The sequence below is a fragment of the Lissotriton helveticus genome, chromosome 6 (genome assembly GCF_964261635.1).
Source record: "Lissotriton helveticus chromosome 6, aLisHel1.1, whole genome shotgun sequence".
Lineage (NCBI taxonomy): Eukaryota > Metazoa > Chordata > Amphibia > Caudata > Salamandridae > Lissotriton > Lissotriton helveticus.
Genome location: NC_136067.1, coordinates 643,455,492 through 643,480,072, shown reverse-complemented (window position 1 = coordinate 643,480,072; position 24,581 = coordinate 643,455,492). Strand labels below are relative to the sequence as shown.

Here is a 24,581-nt window from a genome sequence, read left to right as displayed (position 1 = left end):
GTTCGGGTGACACCGCCCACGCGGCTCCGTCGGAGTCGCGGGCGCCGCGTCCAGCTCCACACCCTCCGGTCCCTGGGCGAGACGCGACGCCGGAGGAGATAGAGCGCTTCCTCATGGCCATGAGGTCCCTCTCTCCTCCGACGGGCTCCGCGGCGCCTTCGGGCCCAGCGGACCCGTCTGGGGCCCCTAGCGGGTCAGGGTCTTCGGGCCCGGCGCCGCAGGGCCCCAGGGTCCCGACGCCGCCGCAGGGCCCAAACGGTCCCGACGCCGCCGGCGCCTTCGGACCCGGCGCCGCAGGACCCCACTGGATCCGCATCGGGATCTGGGTCGTCGCCGGTGGACCTTTTGACCCCCCCGGCATCGGACCATCAGGTGTCACCTCCGGCGCCGTCCTCGATGCCTCCCTCGCTACGGTTCCGGCGTCGATGCGGTACCCGACGGCGCTTGGGGACTTTTACTTCAATGAACCGGCCCCATTAATGACAACCCTGAATTTCAGGAGATGGGTGATGAGGAGTATTGGGAGGGGTCTGAGGACCCTCTCCCCAGAGTGTGCCAGTCTCAAGAGGACTGGACAGGTGACCTTGGGGATGCCAGTGGTCTGGACACCTCTCCAGACACTGGTTTTGTCTCGCCTCCTACCGTGGCTTCGGAGGAGGGGGCAACATACAGTGTGGTGTTGATGAGGGCTGCCAAGGCCTTGGGCTCCCCGTCGCGGCCGTGAGGACTAACCTCCTCACTGAGGTCCTTAAACCGCAGTCATGCCCAACGGAGCCTCTGCTGCCGTTTAATGAGGCCTTGACTGACGTTCTTTTGGGCACTTGGTCCAAGCCCGCTACGGGTACGCCCGTAGATAGGAACGTGGCCAGACGCCACCGCCTGGCCCCGGGTGACCCAGTTTTCCTGTCCACCCACCCCACCCCTGAGAGCCTGGTTATCCAGGCGTCCACTTCCCAGACCGCATTCCTGTCGGCTCCGCCGGACAGGGACTCCAAGAGGTATGAGATGTACGGTAAAAAAGGTCTTCTCCTCCCTTAGTCTGGGACTGCGGTCTTCCAACACCGCATGCCTCTTGGGCCGCTACACCCACTCTCTGTGGGATACGCTTCTGGAAGTGTTGCCGGAGTGTCCGTTGGAGATATGGGCCAGACTCGGCCAAGCCCTTGTGGAGGGCCGGGATGCAGCCAGATATTCTATCCGGTGTGGGCTGGATACCACCAACTCACTAGGTAGAGCTATGGCAACGAAGGTGGCGATTAGACGCCACGCCTGGTTTGATGGTCGTCGCCTTTTTGGCGACAAGGCAGACCATGCGCTAGAGCGCTTTAAGGACTCCAGGGCTACGGCCAAGTCCTTGGGCCTCTCGGCCCCGCGCCAGCAAACGGCTGCCTTTCGCTCCTTTCGTGGCCAAGGAAGGGGCACCCCCACACGTGCCGCCAGCCACACGCCGCAGACTAACATCCAGCGCGGTGGCGGCCGTGGAAATCGCGGTCGGGGACAACGGCGAGGCCAGTCCACACCCTCCCCTGCAGCATCCGCCTCAAAACCCTCCTAGTCCGTGCTTTTCGGCCCATGTGACGCCAGTGGGGGGCAGGGTTTGCCATCACCACTCTCACTTGCGCACTGTCACTTCGGACAGGTGGGTGCTGCAGATCGTCCGAAGGGGCTACTCCCTCCCCTTCGAGACGACCCCTCCAGCCATGCCACCCCAAGTCGGGAGATCATTTAAGGCTTCTGCAGAGGAAGTTTCGTCCCTCTTGGGCAAGGGGGCCATCGAGCGCGTTCCTGGGCCAGAAGTAGGGTGTGGTTGTTACTCCCACTACTTTCTGGTACCCAAGAAGGGCAAAGGGGGCCTACGCCCTATCTTGGACCTGCGGAACGTAAACCGCTTTCTCCGGAAGCAGAAGTTAAAGATGCTGACTCTGGCTCAGGTCTTAGCTGCCCCGGGGAGACTGGATGGGTAGCATTGGACTTGCAGGACGCTTATTTTCACATCCCTGTCCTGCCGGCGCTACCTGTGGTTCACGGTAGGCCTCAAGCACTTTCAGTTTACCGTGCTCCCCTTCGGCCTTACCAGCGCCCCTCGGGTGTTCACGAAAGTGATGGCGGTGGTCGCATCTACTCTGCGCAGATTAGGGGTGTCAGTCTTCCCCTATCTCGACGATTGGTTGTTGAAGGCAGGCTCGCCCCAGACAGTCGTCAGCCACCTCCAGACTACGGCCGACCTCCTGCACCTGCTGGGGTTCTCCATCAATGTGCCGAAGTCACACCTGTGCCCCTCTCAGAAGCTCCTCTTCATCGGAGCGGTTCTAGACTCTGCGCAGTTTCGGGTTTATCTTCCCGAACAGCGGGTTCGGGATATTCAGGCTCTAATTCCGATCTTTCAGCCTTTATCCCGAGTCTCCATCAGGTTGACGCTGCGGCTTCTGAGGCTGATGGCCTCCTGCATCCTTCTGGTGCATCACGCCAGGTGGCGGATGCGGGCTCTGCAGTGGGACCTGAAGTTTCAGTGGGCCCAGCATCAGGGCAACTTGTCCGACCACGTCTTGATCTCGGAGGGCACTTCAAGACAGTTGCAGTGGTGGCTCACGGACCGCGATTGGTTCAGCGGCAGATCCCCCTCTCTACCCCAACCGGAGCACGTAGTTGTGACGGACGCGTCCCTCCAGGGCTGGGGGGGCCACCTGGGAAAGGCGGAGATCAGAGGCTTCTGGTATCCGGCGGAGTCCCGGCTCCACATCAACCTTCTGGAGCTCCGGGCGATCCGACTTGCACTGAAAGCATTCCTCCCCTCTGTCCGGGGGAGTGTAGTGCAGGGTTTCAGGGACAACACCACCGCCATGTGGTACTCCAACAAACAGGGCGGGGTGGGGACGTGGACCCTATGCCAGGAGGCGCTGCGTCTCTGGCAATGGCTGGAACATCAGGGCGTGACCCTGGTGGTTCAACACCTGGCAGGTTCCCTGAACGCCAGGGCTGACAAACTCAGCCGTCGGTGCATGATGGATCACGAATGGTGTCTGAACTCGGACGTGGCGCAAGGTCTCTTTCAGCAGTGGGGAGAGCCTTGGTTAGATCTATTCGCCACAGAAGAGAACGCACAATGTCATCAGTTCTGCTTGTTGGGATTTCAAAGGCAGCACTCGCTCGAAGGCGCTTTTCGTTGCGAGTGGATCTGCGGTCTGTTGTATGCCTTTCCGCCTATATCACTTCTGCACAGAGGGCTGAAGAAGATCAGGCGCGACCGGGCCCAAGTCATCCTTGTGGCTTTGGACTGGGCACGAAGATACTGGTATCCCGAGCTACTCAGCATGTCAGTCGATCCCCCTATTAGTCTGCCTCTTCAGGAGGACCTTCTGTCGCAGCAGCAGGGGACTGTCCTCCACCCGAACCTGTCCAGCCTCCACCTCCATACGTGGAGATTGAGCTGCGACACTTGAGGCCATTTGACTTGCCTCCTGAAGTCTGTGATGTGATTCTGGCAGCCAGGCGTCCCTCCACAAAATCGGTATACGCCTGCAGGTGGAAAACATTTGTGGCATGGTGCACAGCAAAGACTGTGGATCCCCTTTCTGTAGGAAGGTGGATACCTGACTATGGTTACCCCAGATTTTTTGCCTTGTGTTTAGCTGGTTTTCGACTTAGTTGGCCTGGGATCTTGCTAATCAGGGCCCCAGGCTATCTGCTCTCTTTATAAAATGGACTCCATGTACCTTGGGTACATACCTAATTGGATATTGAGTCACTCTTGTGAGTCCCTGTAAAGTGTACCTTAGGTACCCAGGGCATAGGTGCATCCAAGGCCTACCAGGGGCTGCAGCATATCTTTTGCCACCCCTGGCTGGCCATCCAAACTGACACAACTGGCTGATAACTCAGCTGGGGCAAGGTTGTGTAATCAACCCTTGCTTAGATATAGTATTCCTATATCTAACCTTATATATAGACACATAGTAATCTATAAGTCACTCCTATGGCAGGCCTTCACAATCCTGGAGGCAGAGTGCTTGGTTATGTGTGAGATGGTGCTCTAGCATAAGCTGCGCCTGTCAGCAGCTTTCGGAACCATGTCCTTATAGCTGTTCTATGATATTGCCATACCATATACTCTTAAGTGCAATATGAACCTCGCGGTTAAATGCTAACTCTGGTTTGGCTTTATCAAAACATGTTGTGTAAGGTGTCATACGCTTTGGAATACTACCCCCTCGCCAGTTCTGGCGACGGGGGAAGCATTCCACCCTTCTAGAGGGAGAAGACATGTGGTTGCTGACTATCCCGGTTAAAGTTAACCAGAGCCCCAGCGTCACAAGATGGACGCTGCTGCCACCGACACAAGTCTGACCTCCTGCTGCTGGGAGTCCTTCCAGTCACGGAGGTTTGGACAATAGGTTTCCTGCCTGGGGAGGTGCGAGCACCACCCCAGACAGGAGTTTGCGTATTGGGACAGGGAGGGCTGAATAGAAGGAGACATTGCCTGGAGCACACTAGGTGCTCCATGCATACCCCAGTTCAATCCGGTTGCTGGGGAACTCTAGCCCCAGCTCTGGCACGAAACTGGACAAAGGAGAGGGGGTGTAACCACCCCCCTTCCTGGTCCTGGCCATAGGAGGGACCTAGTAAGTAATCCAGCCCCTTTTAGTTGTATAAAGGTAGGAGCTGACTCCTGAGACTTTAGATTAAACCTGAACTGAAACTTGAAACGAAACTCTGGACCTTCGACATTTTGCTGAAGCTAAAGACTGAAGAATCTCCCTTGTGGCCAAGGAGTGACCACCCTGGGCAACCAGGCACCATCCAGCAAATCAACGGCTTGCTGATGTTCCCGCCGGAACCCGAGCACAGAGCCTGACAAGTTCCAGACCGCTGTGACCCTCTCTTCACGACTGCAGCATAGCTGGGATCCTTGGTGGCGATGAGACACGTGGGACCGAACATCTTGGAAAGCCTGCAACTTGCTACCTGTGCAGCTCCTGAGCTACCCTCGAAGCTGTGCACTGGGGATTGAGAAACGCCGATCCCGAGCTCCATCTGCGACGAAGATCAGCCCCCCACACTCCACGAGTTCTGAGTGGGGCCCTTCTGCTTTTGTACTGCTCGACGCGTTGTCCGGTTGTTGGCCCGTTGGCTAGTAGCCTCTGTGACGACAATCCTTTTGAACCACATCGCTGGTCTGGTTGCTCCAGATTGGCCCTTGCTTCCCAGCAAAGGTGAATCACCTCAGACCTTGCTGGTCTGCACCAGAAGCCTTTGTTGCATCCTGCGTGGATTGCCTTTGCCAAGGCTTGTTGACTCCAATCCGGAAGTCGACCCCTCCATCTGCGAGATCCTTCGTGGGACAGTCCGTCTCCAGCACCTGGTCGTCGTTGACGCCTCCTGGTCCACGTGGCTGCCAAGACAAGCTTCAAGACAGCACTTGATTGCTCCTCGACGTCTGGTTCCTTCCTGGTTCCACCTGGTCACTGGCTAGTGACCCAGACTCTGTCCCCTCTGCTTTCAGGTCCTCTTCATCCTCGATCCACCCTTGGATCCACCCGGACATCTTCCTCCTGGTCGCCTGCAGCCTCTTTCTTCAGGTCTCCATAGGATTCAACTACGAAACCTGACACATCTTCACACCTATGCACCCGCCGTCCGTGGGTGAGGTAACGTGAGTACTTCGGTGCTCCCAAGGGTATTGACTATCCAAGTCTTTAGTTGTTTCCTCCTAGCTAAACCGGAAGTGTCCTAAATCCTTCTAAATCTAACTTCTAAGTTCCCATTGACTTTGCATTGAATCCCGCGTGTGTATAAAGACACTGCACGCGCCGCATGGGGGCCTCCTACTTCTAAACTATTGTTAAGACAGTGTAGCCCCAGCGATGCCCTAGGCCTTTCCTTTTCTCGTGACGTGGTACTTATACCACTTTCTTAATATATGGTTTGCTTCGCCCCTAGGGCCTAACCGTAAATTGTGCAAATTAACGTATAATAACTAAGTGTCTTGTTATGTGCTTTGGCCTCTGACCTCATAAAGAGTTCAGAGGAGTGTGTTAGAAAGAAATAAATATATATTTTATATATATCCTGTGGGGTGTCCTTTCATTTGATATTCAAGGGGTTACATATGGTAAAACAGCTGGCTTTACACTCCCTCTAGAGTCTTTTAGCCTAAGACTGTTCTGTCCACTCTACCACTAGGATAGCTGGTCTTTAAGGTTGATTTACAACCATCACCATAAGGGTTGTTTGGACTGGTGCAAGGTGATCACTAGAATAGTGAACATCATATACCAGGCCAACTTCTCACACCCTTTTCTGAGGTTCTCCTCTTTCTTCTTTCTCTTGCCCAGCAGTGCTCTTCTCTGGGCACTCTTAAGGGCTACCTCTCTGCCATTTCTGCCTTCTTAAGGCTCCCTGATCAGCCCTCTCTTTTCAAGTCCCCAGTTGTAAATAGGTTCTTGAAGGGCATCACTCATGTTTCAACCTGTTCCTTTCGTGATGCCTCAGTGGGACTTGAATCTTGTTCTGACTTATTTGATGTGCGCTCCCTTCGAGCCACTTCATAACTGTCCTCTTCGTCTTCTCACTCTTAAGACTGCATTCCTGGTTGCCATCACCTCTGCCAGGAGAGTGAGTGAGCTTCAGGCTCTTTCTTCTAAACCTCCTTTCCTTTCTGTCCATCCGGACAAAGTTGTCTTATGGACACGTCCCTCTTTCCTGCCCAAGGTCATCACAGCCTTCCACATCGGGCAGTCCATCACCTTGCCCACCTTCTTTCCGCCTCCGCATCCCTCGAAAGAGGAAGAGAGGCTCCACCGCCTGGACCCAAAATGTGCGCTCTCATATTATCTGGATCGCACAAGCCAGTTCGGGTGGATGACCAACTCTTTGTTGGTTACGTGGGCGCTAAGAAGGGACGGGCGGTGCACAAACGGACCATTTCTCGATGGGTCGTTTCGTGAATCAAGACTTGTTATTCACTGGCTAAAAAGGAGCCTCCTGTTGGGCTGAGGGCCCATTCCACTCTGGCCACGGCGGCTACTACTGCCCTGGGTCGGGGAGTCCCCTTGCAGGACATCTGTCAGGCAGCTACGTGGGCCTCGCTGCACACGTTCGCAAGACACTACTGCCTGGACAGCCAAGTCCGGAGAGATGGCTTTTTCGGCCGTTCCGTTCTCCAGGACTTTCTGGTGTGATTATTGGTTTGAATACCCACCACCGGGGTTGGTATGGCTGGGGTATCTATTCTAAGGTAAGGAATCTAATACTAACCTGTTTCTTTCAGATGCACAAGTTACTTACCTTCGGTAACGATATATCTGTAAGAAACAGTAGTTCGTATTAGATTCCTTACCTGCCCCATCCATCCTCCCCGTTCTGCGAACCGATATCTAGGGCACCAGTGTTGGTTTTTATCATGGCTCTGCGTTTCTGGCGCGGAAAAGCTGTGTATAAGAACTGACGTCCGCGCACAAGGGCAGCGTCTAAGTACTCTTGCGACGTCATCCCGGGCCAACGACGGACGCGGAGCCGCAGATGACGTCTAGCGACGCGCAGGGGTACTGCTACGCAAAACTTTCCGGATCCAGACTGACGCCTGGGGATATTCTAAGGTAAGGAATCTAATACTAACTACTGTTTCTTACAGATATATTGTTACCGAAGGTAAGTAACTTGTGCTACAGGTAGAGCATTTTTGAATCCCTTACTTGCCTGCAACCATGTAGTATTGCCACCAACTTCAGGGCTAGACTTAACTAGTGCTTCGCTCATTGAGCGTGCTTTCCTGAAAGTAATTTCAGGTTTGTCTGCCATCCGATCCCCTATTACTGGGTCGTAGCGCACCAAGCTTTAATTTTTATTGATGATCTTACAGATAGCTTGGTGCTGCCTATTTTATGTCAATATTAGTCTAGCTGGCTGAGTGGCTGTATCAGGGGCTGCTATTGGTGTTTTATGCAGCAGGGCATCATTTCTGGGGACAAGGTTAGCCTTTTTGATTGCTCTAACCGTAATTGTGGCAGTGTACCCTCAAGCTAAAAAACCCGCATTGCTGGCTTCTTGTGCTAGATGGCATTTAGCATCAGTACTGCAAATACGCCTGATATGCAGCATCTCCCCATAGGGGATACTGCGTATCAGATGTGCCGGGTGGTGGCTTTGTGCGTGTAGCACTGTATTACCTGCAGTAGGTTTCCTGTAAAGCTGTGTTTCCAGTTTATTCTTGGTGACAATTTCAACATCTAGAAAAAATACATGATCCTATCTAATGTTGGAAGTAAAGGCAAGATTGAGTGTGTTCAATGAAATCCAAAGCCTGGTGTTTGGTACCACGCCATATCAAAAATATATCTTCTATAAATCGGTACCATTGCACCACATGTTCAACAAAGATCTCATGGTGTGTGCCATGGAGGACCTGCTCCTCCCAGTAGCCCATATACAGACAGGCGTAACTGGGAGGAAAGCAGGCCCCCATGGCCACACCCCTGATTTGTTGAAAGTATTGGTTGCTGAACATAAAAAAATTGTTGTGCAAACAGTAGGAAATCATGGCTAACAAAATATCTTGTTGTGGTCAAACATTTGGATAGGCCTTCTCCCCAAGTAATATTGAATCGCCCTCAAACCGTCAAGATGATGAATACTGGTATATAAGGATGAAACATCCAAAGTTATCAACCAATATTCTGAATACCATGCCACCCCTTCTAGTTTCCTCAAAAAGTCACCAGAATCCTGTACATAGGATGGCAAAGCCTTGACATGTTCCTGAAGAAAAGCATCAATATACACAGTAGTATTTTCCAAAAGGCCACCACGCTCAGAGATGATGGGTCTGCCTGGGGGTTCAACAGAATTTTTGTGGACTTTGGGAATAAGATAGGACACGGGGGTCACTGGATGCTCGTTCTTGAGGAACTTGAGTTCATCTTGACTCAGCAATCCCGAGCTTCTCCATGCCAACAGTTGTGAGTAAAATTCTTTTTTTTGGTTTTTTTTTTCAGTTTAATACATTTTTATTAAGTTTTAGCAAAAGCATAAACAAAGCCATACAATAATTAAGTAAATACAATAAGATAAAACAGAAGGCACTAGAGTTAATGAGAAAAGAAAGAGAAGTAAAGAAAAGAAGAAGAGAGAAAAGAGGAAGGGGGAAAAGACAGAGAAGAAAGGTAGAAGGGGAAAGAACAAAGCTAGGTGAAATATGGGAATATGCGAGGATAAGGACAGGATATGAACTCACATGGAATGGGTAGAAGAGAGGTAAGAAACAAAGGGGAGCCATAGGAGATCAGATTTGATTTTTAGAGGGACAGAAGAAGAAGAAGCAATAGAAATCCTATGTTCATCATATATGAAATTCCACCAAGTTACAACAGAAATTTTTTGGAATTATCTTTCCAACAAGATAAAATTACTTTAAATGCAATAGCAATGAACAAATCAAGTAATCTAGCATTAGAGGAGATCATATCTATATCATCTGATAAAGAACCTAAAAAAACATTTGCTAACGTTTGTGAGTAAAATTCTGATTGTGCTTTTCTAACAGTAACAACATCACAGCGTTTGTAGCATTGCAAGTCATTCAGCTGTAGATAGGCTTCCTCCATATAGAAAAAACTTGGCCATAAAACAACATGACCCCCTTTGTCGGATTGGCGGATTATGATATTGTTGTCCGCCCGTAGTTTTTTAATCAATTTGAAGTAGCAGCTGTTTTGTACTTAATATTTTTGCTTATCACGTAGGGTGGTTGCATACAGTTTCTTGATTCCCGTGATGGAAAGTTCATGGAAGATGTCGATGTTATAAGTGGGGTGAAGGTGGATTTGGGTTTGAATTTGGTACTACCCGAAGTGTTTAAAACCAATTGTTCTTCCGACATGCCAGAGTTAGGGATTTCATTTAGAAGAGCTTCTAAGTCCTGCATCAGCTCTAAATCATTGACATTCAATCCAGGTAACATGTCAGTGGTAGACTTCACAATAGACTTGGGCTGGAATTTGTTGTATATGAAGTAAATCTGTAACTTTAGTTTGCGGATGTATTTGTAAAGATCCTGGTCTTTGCATAATTAAGGTTGCTGGCTGGACTGAATGTTAATCCCAGCGAAAGAGTGCTTAATTCAGCTGTATTGAGAGCAGTATTGGTGAGATTGAGAACAGATGGGTCACCCGTGCCATGGTTTTCAATCCTGTCAGATCGATTAATTTCTTGCTTTTTCACCTCTTGTTGGTAACATTTATTTTCTTGGGTTTTCCGGTTGAAGCCAGCTTTGCGTCGTTGTCGGCGCTTTTGGTTGTTTCTTTTGCGTCTTTTGAGTTGGGCCTCCTGGGGCGTAGAGTATCTTGCCTGTCCTGTCGCAGGCAGTCCACCTCCTGCGCCAGGGAAAACCTGGTAAACCCCAAGCAGGGGTCATACCTGCTCAGCTCCGTGTCCGACTCCCTGTCAGGCAGAGAGCTCAAGTCTGATAATGAAGACATTGATTGAGGCACTGGGGCAGAGCTGGTGTTGCTTGGACGGAGGGAAGACCCGCAGATGTCTTAGAGGCTTTCATGGCATCAAATTTCCTGGCAAAGGTGAAAATGCGGCGCTGTTGGTAGTCCGTCTTATCACGTTGGAATTTGTATGCCTTCCTCTTTTTGATAACATGTTCCTCTTTGCGAAGTCTAACAAGCATTTCTTCCCTGTATTTTGCACATTCTGCCACTGCCCCTGATTCCATGGCGCTGATCTCACTGTTCAGTTTATCTATTTTTAGTTGTAATGCAGCGCGGTCACTTTCCGCGTATTTAACTAGAATAGTGACCAACTTGCGCGAGGATTCTAGGTTGCCTTCAGCCTAATCCCTGAGCATATTGGGGTCTGGTTGCTCATAGCTGGGTGCCAGCGTGATCCTCAATCCACGAAGGATACGTCCCATCGCTAAGTATCTGCACAGGGAGCGATGCTCTCACCATTTAGCTTGCTCCATTTTCATAAGCTTTTCCAGCCTTTTGAAATGGTCACGAAGGGCTGAGCCCCCTTCTCGCACTGTCTATATATTTAATGAATCTATTATATATGTGTATATGTTGCCAATCATTCTATGCTTGCTTCCTTAAGAGGGTGTACGTTTATGCTTGCTTCACTGCACCTTTCCTTGTGTCCTAGTGGGACCTTCACTTGGTCATGGCATTTGCATTTGTTTACCCTTCCTCCTCTGTGGCTTCTACATTAGTCACAGAGGGCATACTTTTCTCTAGAAGTGTTTTCTCTGACCACGAGTGGTCTATTCCAATGCTTCTTGTTATTGTTTTGAAGTGCTTCTACTGAAGTATTGATTGGTGCTTTCTACATCTTGGATGTGTCCTGAGATCTCTCCCTTTTTCCCTGTTTCTCTTAGGCCAAGTTTAGCTCACACACCTGTTTCTATGGCAATGAGCTTTGGCTCAGAGGCACTGGCTGTTGTTCTTTACCTTCAGCCCTGTCCCCTAATTGTCCTGATACCATCGGTCGAACTATGTAGTATTATGCTTCTATGAAGTGTTCTTTTCCAACGCTTCTTTATTCCACTGCCATGTGTGACATTCTCAATGCTTTTCCATGATTTACTGATTTCACATTGCTATGGGTTTTCCACAGTACTTCTGGTGGGATGTATCTTGTCCTCACCGTCATTCCTAGACAGCCCAGTCACTCTATCTTATTACAGACTAGCTATTCCTGTTCAGGGATCTTTAGTGGGACCTGTTTGCAGGCCCTCTTCCAGAGATGGCATTGCTTGGATATCTAATTCAAAGGTAAGGAATCTGCAGCCAGATGTGTCTATCAGATGAATAAGTTACTTACCTTTGGTAACGCCTTATCTGGTAGAGACCGAATCTAGCTGTAGACACCTTATCGACCCTCCCATCCTCCGAGTTATGCCATCTAGTTGTATTTTTTTTACTACAAGATCCCTTCCGGGTATTCTAATGCCTTTCATTAGAACTTTCTAATTATTTTGACATAAAGGTGTTTTTTTCTTGGCACACAGTTTCTGGAGGCAATTTCTGTAAGTGACTCTGCGTTTTTGGCGCGAAAAATAGTTAAGAAAGAAAGTTACAGTGCGTCAGGTGAGGGCTTATATGTACTGCGCCGACATTGCATCCGGTGGACACTGTTGTTATGGAGTTGCTCGATATCCTCTACCAATGCGCAGAGGCACTGCTGTTCAAAGTTTTCTGGATCCAGTCTGGTGCCAGCGGAGAATTCAAAGGTAATGAATCTGCTGCTAGATCCCGTCTCTACCAGATAAGCTTTTACCGAAGATAATTAACTTATTCGTTATGCCCGTAAATATGTTGCACTCTGTCTTAGGCTCTGTAGGACTGCCATAGCGGTGACGTACACATTTTGCAGAGGCAGCTTTGGCTTTGCCATTGCTTTGAATGGCAAAGTCAGTCTAGCAGTTTTAAACTGCTCTTCCAGTCTGCAGTGATGGAACAGAAGGCTCTGTTTACTTGTATCACACCCAGGGTGGCACCACAGATGCTGAAATCCCATGAGTGACCTTCTAACTTGCATGCTCTGGGTACCCTATATTAGGTACTTATAGGTATGTTAGCTTATGCCAGTTAGGTATAGCCAATGTAACATACGTGTTTGGGGTTCAATGCACTGGCGCTGAGGTGTGGTTAGCAGCCCTCAGTGCACTTTGAGTCCAAAAACCTGCAGCATCCGGCCAAAAACATGGGTGTGACAATACAAAAGAGGCATTACTTTACAGTTATCATTGACAAAAGCTGTATCCTCTGATTCCGAGAGCCATGTAGTTAATTAGCTATTGTAAGGTGCATTGATCCGGATAGGGGCATATGACCTTGGTATCTGGATATTTTGTACCTTGTTTGCAGAGCTGCGTTTCAATTTAAGCTCAGAGCATGCCTTCCTCTTAGTAAGGTTGTAGGTTGTTGAATCACATCTTGCCAACGTTACTGGAACCTGGGAGACTAGATCTGTATTCATCTTTGAGGCATTCTTTTACGAAGACTGTATATTCTAGGAGGCAGAGATTTTGTGTAGATTGGTAGTGTTATAGTTTTATTGAGAAGTCTGCCCAAACTGGGACTAAGTTTGCAGTTTCTTTACCGTGATAAGGGCTTAGTAGGATGAAGGATTATTTAGTGGCAATTTGCCTGTATTGTGTTTTCTACTAAGAATAGTGGTACATTAAGAGTAAAGCATGCTTCTGGTAAATGCTTCTAGGTGTATGCTCCCAACCTTTAGAATATCCCTAGGCACCAGACTGGATCCAAAAATGTATATACCTATGCACCTGCTTGCTGGTGTCTTGTTGCTCTGTACCGCCCTGGAAATGACATAGTGGAGCCGCTTCTTGTGTCACTTTGTGCTTGCCCTCTACCCAACCCTTGTAGGATGCTTTGGGAGTAATTCAAGTAAAGGTATCTGTTTTGGCCTCAATCCTTTAGAGAGACAAGTGATTTCCTTTTGGGAATGTTTTTTGTGATTAAAGACCAGCTCCAATTAATGCATTACAACTCTCTCAACTCCCCTCTCTTATAGTGGATGTTTACCTGTTTCTTAAATCATTGCTAAATATAAAATTATTTTCCATTTATTGCATCTTGGCCTTGGTCCAGATAAAAAATTTGAACTGAGGCGACTGGGGCAGACATGCTTTATGTAGGGTGCTCTGAGGTCATAATGAACTTCCTCCCAACTTAGACATAATAAACATAAGATGAGTGAAGCATTGTTAAACAGTTTTAAAGCTAATTGTTTACAGATGCTTAGTTTATTATTTGTTGATATATTTCAGCTGTGTTTCCTGAAGAGCTTGGATTAAGTGTTCCACTAACCAGTAACGAGGTTAGAAACTTGATTTACAAACCATTGGATGGAGAATGGGGGTCCAGGACCAGAGATGAAGAATGCGAAAGAATCATTTCAGGAATTAATCAACTCATGACGCTGGGTGAATAGAAAATTCTACTTGCTACAACTACTCTTTTTTAACAGATTGTTATAAAGGCCTTTGGCATCCCTTATTTTGTAATGTGGTTTAAGAAATGTATAGTTTGTGTATTGAATATCTTTCATTTTTAAAGTGGAACTAAACATTATTTCACAGTCTGATATCTCCCAGTTATAGTTTAGGATTTTTTTAAAGGTCTGGCTTGACACTACAGCTAGGTGAACTTTTGGCTAACTGTCTTGTGCTGGGTGTGTTTGCTGTCTGTTAGGAGGGTTGGGCATAAGGCCTGGCTTGAGGTTGCACGCATCAGCTGTTGGCCACCCATGGAAGGTTGGATGTAGAGCCTGGGTCTGTCACCTTAACCACGCAAATTTTACCATTCAGTAACTGTAACATTCAGTATTTACCATGCAGGTAAGTGCCACACAGCTCATGTAAAAAGGTACTTTAACAATGATGTACTTTAGCACTCTAGTAAATTAAATTTGAATTTGAATTTGAATTTAAAATTATTTGTAAAGCGCGCTTTCACCAGCGGTTTCATGGCGCTGCAACAAACCTCAAAGAAGGGGAAGGTGCGACATAGTAAACATTCATATATATCAAAAAATATATATATTTTAATTTTTCTTCATATGTATTTAGGAAATTATCTAAGTGTGTGTGTGTCGGTAAATATGTGTGTGTGTGTGTGAATATATAGGCGTATATAGGAAAAAAAATCAAGTGCAATAATGGAAACAGTATCACAATCCAACAGAAAATTACTTGTGAAACAACCTATGTTGTCTATATTCTTGGATGCAAGTGTGGTCTAAAGTATGTGCCAATTAAGGAAAAGAATATTGGAGTACATCAGAGCAATTGAAGACGGATCCATCATATGCAGTTGCTAAATACATAATGAAAGAACACGAGGATGATACCTGGAAAGGGATTGAATATTATGGAATTGAGCATGTTAAAAAAGATGTAAGAGACAGTGATACATTTCGGCTACTGACCTAAAGGGAATCCTGATATATTATCAGACTTTAAACTAAGATCCCATTGGGGCTTAACTATGATGAGGAACTGCACATTCATTTAGAATGATGTAGTCAAATGACCATTTGAGAGGAAGCGCTATAAGATAAGATTTTGTAAGAAAAAAAGATGTGGAACTGAAAATAATACCTCGCTGAGAAGATATGGTGGAGGAATTTGAACTGATGCAACTAATTGATGTAAAAGTCGACTGCCTAAAATAACGTTCCTAAAGAAGATTTGTGAGAATGAGGAATTTCACATTAATTCTAAATAATGTAGTGAAATGACCATTTGAGAGGAAACGTTATGCGACGCAACGCTTAAAGAAAAGAACACGTGAGACTGTAAACCGTACCTTGCTTAGAGGGTAATAAGGTGGAGGAATTCAAATTGATGCAACCAAGTGTAAATATCAGCTGACTTAAATAGCTCACTTAGACAATATTTGTTCAAAATAGTTTACTAATCAGTTGCCCAGTAAAGTACAAGATCACCTCAGCGATGGGCTTTTGATCATTTGAAACTCTGCTATACATATGATTTGATTCTGCTGATAACATTTATTTTCATTGTAATTGTTTTTAATGTTGTGAGCAATGCTGACATAAATTCAGAAACCGAAAATGGACTATTTGCTTTCAACAGTACGGGGTGGGGGTGAACGGGTCGAAACGCGCTGGATGACACTGCTGTTACTGACTGAACATGTTTAAGAAATGAAGAGAGCACACTTCCCAATGGCCGCTGACTTTTGTGGTTAAATAAATATATATGTATATACGTGTGTGCGTGTGTGTGTGTGTGTGTGTGTGTGTGTGTGTGTGTGTGTGTGTGTATATATATATATATATATATATATATATATATATATATATATATATATATAGCTGCCAGTTCGTCCAATCCTAGTGCTATTAACTAAGCTATTTTCACTTTGCATTTGTGCACACATGTTTTTTTGTTACAGGTCCCAGACAAAACTTGTACACCCATCTATGACGGATTTTAGGATATATATCCACGTAGTTACTACAATAAGGGTTTTATGGGTTCTCTTAGACTATTGTGACCCAGTTTCCTGTTCTTCATTAGGAACACACTAGTCTTTTTAATCACTAATTTTCGGGATTGGTTGGGGTTTTTTAAAGAATGATGGTTTTGAGTACCTTCACGTCACCCACAGTGCACATTTTCTCAAGCACATCCCCGCCATCCTGCCCTTCAGCACGCTCCCCTTTATGTCCCTCGTTAACTCACAATGTGTGCACTTGCTTCCGTTACACACTCATTTATAAACAGCAGCTGCTTCTGACAGTTGTTACTATTTTAATAAATTCACTGCGCGAGCATGGTACGGTTCAGTACCTCTTACTAAGAAGGACGTTTCACTTTGATCAATTTAGCACGTTTTGTATCCCGGGCACATGCACTGCTGTAGTCCGGTCCTTGAATATTTTTTAACATAATTGACTTTTCGGGCGGCGTAAATTCACTCCCCTAGCTTCGTCGGGCTGTTATTTTCCAAGACCCTGGGGCTCCATCCAACTTGTTTAATGCTCTGTGATTTAGAAAGGCACATTGCTGTCTTCTTCCCATATAATTGCAATCCTGCATTTATTCCAGTGGACGTTACTTCAGGGCTTTGAGTGCACGCTACATCAATTTCCCGATTTGAGTATGTCTTTATAATCTGGTATAGGTATGTGGCATGTTCACACATCAAATATTGCAACTGGAAACGGCGATTGTAATTTGAGTCTGTTCTTTTTGCTCGCACTGACATATGTCATGACATTAGGGTAGTATGTTTTCCCTTTATTTTTCTTTGCAGTAAATCAACATGTATAATGATGTCACAATGGAGTAAAAAAAGTAAATCCACTTACTCACTTTAATAGACATAGTTACCAGACTGCTGTTTTCACCTGTATATATTGTGCACATGGTCACACAGAGCGCTATGTGATCAAGGATACATGTCTGGCAGCCGAAAAGCGTCATGTTGGACCATTCTTTGATGTGTGAATAAAACTCGGATCGTTATGCACACCAGCCTACGGAGTCTGTGCCCTTGTGTTGCGCCAGAATTGCCTGCCGTGGCATTGGGATTCCTTTTGATATATATATATATATATATATATATATATATATATATTTATTTTCTGGTGGTCGCCAGTAGGTAGTTATAGTTGGAACCTAGTTTCCATAGGAAAAGCATTTTTTGATTTGCTAATAACTTTGGCGTCGTTTGACGAATCTTTGTGAAATTCTCCCAAAAAAAGTCTAGTCAGGTCCTATCCTGAAAGTTTGGGAGTGTTTCTTCAAGCGGGTGCTGCGGAAAAAGGGGGTCCCAGAACACGTTTTCCCCATGTTAATTTCCATAGGAAATCTTGAGACTGGCTACAGCCCGAACTGCTGAACGGAATTACGCCAAATTTGGCAAAAAGGTAGTTCTTTGTTCGGAAAGCGACCTTTTGCAAAATGGTGCAAATCCGTTCGGTAGTTGCTGTGAAAATCAAAAAATAAAAGCATTCTTTTTTTAAATCGGGCGAATTTGCGCTGGGATCGTGAATCTGGGCAAGAAAATTTTAAAAAACGAAGCGCGGGCTCCCGCGCTTTGTTGTAATCGGAAAGAGACGCGTTAGTGATAGATAACTTACCTTAGAATATCCCAGGCATCAGACTGGATCCGGAATGTTTTTCTCGCTAGCAGTGCCTCTGCGCGTCAGTAGGTGGTGTCGTGCGGCTCCGCGTCCATCGCTGGCATCGTATGCGCCGATATGACATCACAGAGACTACTTAGGCGCCACCCCTGCGCGCTGACGTCGGTTCTTTCTTTTTGCGCGCCAGTAACTGCAGATCCGGATAGAGCACGTACCTAAGTAACTTTTTGACTGTTTTTTGAGATTGGAATTAAGTCCTGTGGGGCCTGCCGCCGTAATATGACGGTGTCAGACCCCCACGATGTTTGCCTCTATTGCCTGGTCCATCTCTTCACTGGCTATTAACCACGCATCTGACACTTAATAAAAATATTAGTAGTCATTTGTTATGAATTTATCTTGATTGGATTTGTTTTTCAGATGTTTAATAGGTCAATTCATTTACTCCTTTGACATTTGAAGTCTTGATTGAATCTGTGATATACTTTGTACCCTTCGAAATTTTTATATTTTTGCATATATAAAAGAATCTTTTTCTACAAAGATTACCCGTGTTGCTACTTTCTCATTTGATTGTTCACTCTATATCTCACTAAAAAAGGTGGTTTGAGATTAATTAAGTACAGATCCCAATGTGGTTAAGTCAGAAAATCTTAATATTCATATGTTCTAATCTGACCTCTGTAAGTCATCTGTTTATTTGAAGCAAATTCCCTTGCTGGTACTTTTTACTTTACATCGATTGCCTGTAGACTGATCATGACCCCCGGGCCTATCGGGACTGTCGAGCCATGGCCCAGAAGGCCTTAAGAGAGCGGCGCCGGGAGGTCTGGCATTCGCCGCACCGCCGCTTCGGGTCTAGGGGCCGTTCCCGGGACCGCTCGCGGGACCCACATTGTCCTCCTCGGGCTCAAAGTCTTCGCCCTCGGATTCCGGTAAGCTACGCCATAAAAAGAATTCGAAGAAGCGTGTTCGCTCTCTGATGTCCCCCGCTGCTCCTCGGATGCACACAATGGGGGACAGGGGTTCTGCCCCTGCGGCTCCTCTGGAGCCTGGGAGTCCCGCGGTCTACCCACCCTACCCGAGCCCGTCGGTGACTCCCGAACCGGTGCAAGAGTTTCTTGCTGCCATGGACAGCCTCTTTAGGCCTCGGATTCCAGCCGGCGCGCCTTCGGACCCGCAGTCCCGTGTCCAGATCCTGTTGGCCGCCGGCAGATCCAGCTTCGGCGCCACAGGATCCTACGCTGTGGGCTCCGACACCATGAGGTCCAGCGCTGCCAGCTTCTGCCCCAGCGCCGCAGTGGCTGCCGTTCATTCCTCCCTTGCCCCGGTTCAAGGACCATTTTGTTCCTACCTGGGACCCGCATTGGGAGGCGGCGCCGGTCCGGACCCGGCCGGCGCTGTTCTCGACTCAGTTTCCGACGCAGTTTGTCCCTTCTCCGGCTCTGGTTCTTCCGCCGTGACTGGCCCCTCCTGCACCGGAGGCGGAGGAGGACTGGGAGGGGTCTGAGGACCCTCTTGCCCGGCAGTGTGACTCCGAGCAGGATTGGGTGGACCACCTGGAGGATGCAGGCGGCCTCCGTGTCTCTTCTGACCCAGGGTTTGCCTCTCCCCTGCCTACGGTGGAGGAAGGAACTTCCTACACTGTGGTGCTCTGTAGGGCTGGTGAGGCCTTTAATCTCAACCTCCCTACAGTGGCCCTCAAAACTAACCTCCTCACCGAGGTGCTCCAGACGGCGTCTACTTCGTTGGAGCCGTTGCTTCCCTTCAATGATGCCCTTACCGAGGTCCTTTTGGGCACTTGGTCGCGGCCGGCCACGGGGGCCTCTGTGGATAAGAATGCCGCCAGGCGCCACCGCCCGGCGACCCCGCCTTTCTGACCACTTATCCCACGCCTGAGAGTCTGGTCATCCGGGCCTCGACGTCGCAGAGTGCCTTTCCCATGGCCCCACCGGATAAGGACTCTAAGAAACTGGAACGGTATGGTAAGCGGTTGTTCTCTTCAGCCAGCTCAGGGCTGCGTTCGGTGAACACTGCTTATTGGACCGCTACTCCCACGCAGTATGGGATACTGTTGCTCAGGTGTTGCCTCCGTGTCCTGGGGAGGTCCAGGCTGTCCTTTTTCAGGCGATTGCTGAAGGTAAGGATGCGGCTAAGTTCGCCGTTCAGTGTGGTTTGGACACCGTTGGGCAGGCGATTTCTAAAACTGTGGCGCTGCAACTCCACGCCTGGTTGCGTTCGACTGGGTTCTCGCCCGATGTCCATGGCTCGGTCATAGACCTGCCCTTTGATGGCACCCGCCTGTTTGGCGATAAGGCCGACAGTGCGCAGAAGCGTTTTAAGGACTCACGGGCCACGGCCAAACCCTTGGGTCTTTCTGCAAAGAACCCGGCCACTCCTGGTTTTCATTCCATTCTTGGCCAGGGCAGAGGAACCTAGGCACGTTCCTTCAACAAGCCTGTGCGGAATCAGCCTCAGCGCAGCTATGGTCGTGGCTTCCGCAGGGGCGGGTCTGGAAATTGGCGTGCGGGTCAGTCCGCCTCCACCCCGCTGCTCCTACCTCCAAACCTTCCTAGTCTGAGTTTTGTGGAGCACCCCACGCCGGTGAGTGGCAGGATCCGCCACCACCTCCCCCACTGGCGCGATATCACCTCGGACAAGTGGGTGCTGCAGATAATCCGCAATGGTAATTTCCTTCCCTTTCAGTCCTCCCCTCCAGCCATGCCACCTCGGTGCCACCGCATGTTGGGGGAACATTTGGTTCAACCGGCAGTCACGGCCGTCGCGGCCAAGGGGGCCATCAAGTGCTTATTTTCACATCCCTGTCCTGCCGGCCCACCGGCGTTACCTGCGGTTCTCACGGAAGGGCCAGTAGCATTTTCTGTTTGCCATGCTCCCCTTCGGCCTTACCAGCGCCCTGCGGATGTTCACGAAAGTGATGGCGGTGGTCGCAGCTCGCCTACGCAGGTCAGGAGTGTCACTCTTCCCCTACGTCGACGACTGGTTGTTGAAGGCGGTCTTTCCCCAAACAGTCGTCAGCCACCTTCAGACTACGGCCTATCTCCTGCATCTGCTGGGGTTCTCCATTAACGCGCCAAGGTCGCACCTGAGTTCTCTCAGAAGCTCCCCTTCATCGGAGCAGTTCTGGAGTCAACGCTGTTTCGGGATTATCCTCCCGAGCAGCGAGTCTGGGATATTCTGGCTATGATTCAGATCTTTCGGTCTCTATCCCGGGTTTCAGTCAGGTTGACCCTCCGGCTTCTGGGCCTGATGGCCTCCTGCATCCTCTGTTGACACGTGCCAGATGGCATATTCGGGCTCTGCAGTGGGACCTGAAGTTTCAGTGGACGCAGCATCAGGGTCAACCTGTCCGATCATGTCCAGACCTCGGAGGGCACTGCTCAACAATTGCAGTGGTGGCTTGTGAATCGAGATTGAGTCAAGGGCAGATCCCTCTCCCTTTCCCAACCGGAGCACACAGTGGTGACGGATGCGTCCCTCCTGGGATGGGGAGGCCACTTGGGAGAGGCAAAGATCAGAGGACTCTGTTCTCCAGTAGAGTCTAGGCTCCATATCAACCTTTTGGAGCTTCAGGCGATCCGACTTGCACTGTAAGCATTCTTTCCCTCTGTCTGGGGAAGTGTGGTGCAGGTGTTCACGGACAGCACCACTGCCATGTGGTGTTGCAACAAAGAGGGCGGGGTGGGGTCCTGGACCCTATGTCAGGAGGCTCTGTGCCTCTGGACATGGCTGGAACATCAAGGCATTACCTTGGTGGTTCAACACCTGGCAGGTTCTGTGAACGCCAGGGCGGACAAACTCAGCTGACGTTTCTTGATGGATCACGAATGGCGTCTGAACTCGGACATGGCGCAAGGTCTCTTTCAGCAGTGGGGAGAGCCTTGGTTAGATCTATTTGCCAACGAATATAACGTGCAATGTCATCTGTTCTGCGCGCTGGAATTTCCAAGGCGGCACTCGCTCGGTGAGGCCTTTCGTCACGAGTGGAGTTGCGGTCTGTTGTACGCCTTTCCGCCTATACCAGTTCTGCCCATAGTGCTTAAGAAGATCAGGCGCAACCGGGCCCAAGTCATCCTTGTGACTCTGGTTTGGGCACAAAGATACTGGTTTCCCGAGCTACTCAGCATGGCGGTCGATCCCCGATTGGTCTGCCGCTTCGGTAGGATCTTCTGTCGCAGCAGCAGGGGACGGTCCTTCATACGAACCTGTCAAGCCTCCACCTCCATGTGTGGAGATTGAGTAGCAACAGTTGACAGCTTTCGACCTTCCTCCCGATGTCTGTAATGTTATTTTCGCAGCCAGGCATCCCTCCACTAAAACGGTATACGCCTGCAGGTGGAACAAATTTGTGGCATGGTGCACAGCAAAGGCTGTGGATCTCCTTTTAGCCCCTCTTTCCGAAGTTCTTCTGTTCCTCCTTTCCTTGGCCCAGCAGGGCTCTGCTCTGGGCACTATCAAAGGTTATCTTTCGGCCATTACCGCCTTTCTACTGCTTCCAGATCAGCCTTCTCTTTTTAAGTCCCCGGTTATTAACCTTTTCCTCAAAGGCATTACGCATATGTTTCCACCCGTACCTTTCATAATGCCTGTGGGACTTAAATCTTGTCTTGACCTTTTTGATGTGTGCTCCCTTTGAGCCCCTTCATAACTGTCCCTTACGTCTTCTCACTCTCAAGCCGGCTCTCCTGGTAGCTATCACCTCTGCCAGAAGGGAGTGTGAGCTCCAGGCTTTCTCTTCTAAACCTCCTTTCCTCTCTGTTCATCCGGACATGGTGGTTCTGAGGACCTGTCCTTCTTTTTTGCCAAAGGTTGTCACTCCCTTCCTCATCGGGCAGACCATCACTTGGCCCAGCTTCTTTCCGCCTCCCTCTAGGTGAGAGGAGAGGCTCCACCGTCTGGACCCAAAACGGGTGCTCGCTTTCTATTTGCAGCGTACACAACAGTTCCGGGTGGATGACCATCTCTTTGTTGGATACGTGTGCGCCAAAAAAGGTCGGGCTGTGCACAAGCAGACCATCTTCCGGTGGGTCGTTTTGTGCATCAAAGCATGTTACTCTTTGGCTAAGAAGGAGTCTCCTCTGGGGCTGCGTGCCCATTCCACCAGGGCAACGGCAGCCACTACTGCCTTGGGACTCAGCGTTCCCTTGCAGTACATTTGTCAGGCACCTACGTGGGCCTCGCTGCACACGTTTACCAAGCACTACTTCCTTGACAGTCAGGTCCGGAGAGACTGCTTCTTTGGCCGTTCTGTGCTCCGTGACTTTCTGGTGTAATCTTGTTCGCAGACCCAACACCGGGATTGGTATTGCTGGGGTATCTATTCTAAGGTAAGGAATCTATCACTAACGTGTGTCTTTCAGATGCACAAGTTACTACTTGTGTAACGATCTATCTGTAAGAGACATTAGTCAGTGATACATTCCTTACCGCTCCACCCATCCTCCCTGTTCATGCGAACTGATTGCTAGGGTTAAGGTCGTCCCATTCAGGGCCCTAGTTGTATGCACCATTGGTCAGTATCTTGCATGGCTCTGTGTTCCTGGCGTGGAAAGTTGTGTACAGAACGGACGTCAGCGCGCTTGGGTGGCGCCTAAGTAGTCTCTGTGACGTCATCTCGTCTCTTGCGACGCCAGTGACGGACGTAGAGCCGCAGGATGCCACCTACTGACGCGCATGGGTACTGCTAAGCAAAACTTTCCGGATCCTGTCTGACGCCTGGTGATATTCTAAGGTAAGGAATTTGTCACTGACTAATGTCTCTTACAGATATATTCTTACACAAGTAGCAACTTGTGCATTTGGGGGTCCGTTACAGACCCCAATCCCCAGGGACCACCACCTCCCCGGGGCTTTGTACTACTAGAGAAGGGGGGCCGTGCGGCCCCCCTCGTGAAGCCCTTTATGGCCCTGGGGACCGCCACCCCCCAATGCTGGCTCCTGCAGTGTCCTGGGGTGCCCATCCCCAGGACACTGCTGTTCGCTATGGCAGGGCAGGAACCGTGCAGCTCCCGCCCTGTCATAGCAAACACTGGTTTGGATATTGTAAGCAAGAGCAGGTTTCCTGCTCTTGCTTACAAAATCCAAACCAGATTGCTTTTCCACAAGGGGAGCTGTATGTCAGCAGCTCCCTGTGTGGAAAAGCAATACCGGCGGGACCGTGGGGGAATTGGGGTACTCCCACGGTCCCGAACGGAAAGGCCAGGCCCCGGGGTTGGGGGCCATGAGTGGCCTAGGAGGGGTGCCACACGGCCCCCTTCCCTCAATTAGAAGAAAAGGAAAAAATAAGAGGCACAGCCCCTGGTGATGGGGTCCTCGGGGCTAATAAAGGCCTCAGGAGGGGGGCCACGCAACCGCCCCCCCCCCCCTACATTTTTTTTGTAAAAAAAAATGTATGGCCATGCCCCGGGGGAAGGGGTCCCCAGGGCTGAAATTGAGTGGAGACACGCGGCCCCTTTCCCGTTGACATTTAAATTTTTTTTTTTTAAAGGGATCAGGCCCTGGGGGATGGGGAGCCCAGGGCCCAAAAAAAGGAAAGAGAAGGGGGGCCGCACAGCCCCCCCTTCTTAAATAAATAAAGTTTCAAAAGCAGTCATCGCAGCTAGGCCCCGCACCCTCCCTGCAGCACTCCGCAAACCCGCCCCCTGGCGCTTTGTAAGTTGGGGAATTAATTTGCCTTGAATATTGAGGGTCCCTGGGGGCCAACTAGCCCACCAGGTACTTCCAGTATGCGCCAGTGAGCTGCGTTGCAGAGAAGTGTTCAGAGGCCACACCCTTTTTTACACCTCTCTGCAATGCAGCTCTGTGGCGTTTACTAGAGGTACCTGGTGGTCTAGTTGGCCCTCAGGACTCTAGGGGAATTAATCCCCCAATTTACAACGCTCCAGGGGGCGCGTTTGCACAGTGGTGCTGGGAGGGGTCGG

General features: G+C 49.2%; 1 protein-coding gene across 2 annotated transcripts in view; it reads left to right on the top strand.

The window, feature by feature from the left end:
• PHIP (PHIP subunit of CUL4-Ring ligase complex) overlaps window positions 1–24,581 on the top strand; it is a 2,061,705-nt gene that overhangs the window by 1,214,864 nt on the left and 822,260 nt on the right. For both annotated transcript variants that reach the window (XM_078648101.1, XM_078648100.1), the window contains exon 30: window positions 13,793–13,948. In XM_078648101.1, the coding sequence (XP_078504227.1) occupies window positions 13,793–13,948 (156 nt within the window). The remainder of the gene's footprint in view (window positions 1–13,792; window positions 13,949–24,581) is intronic.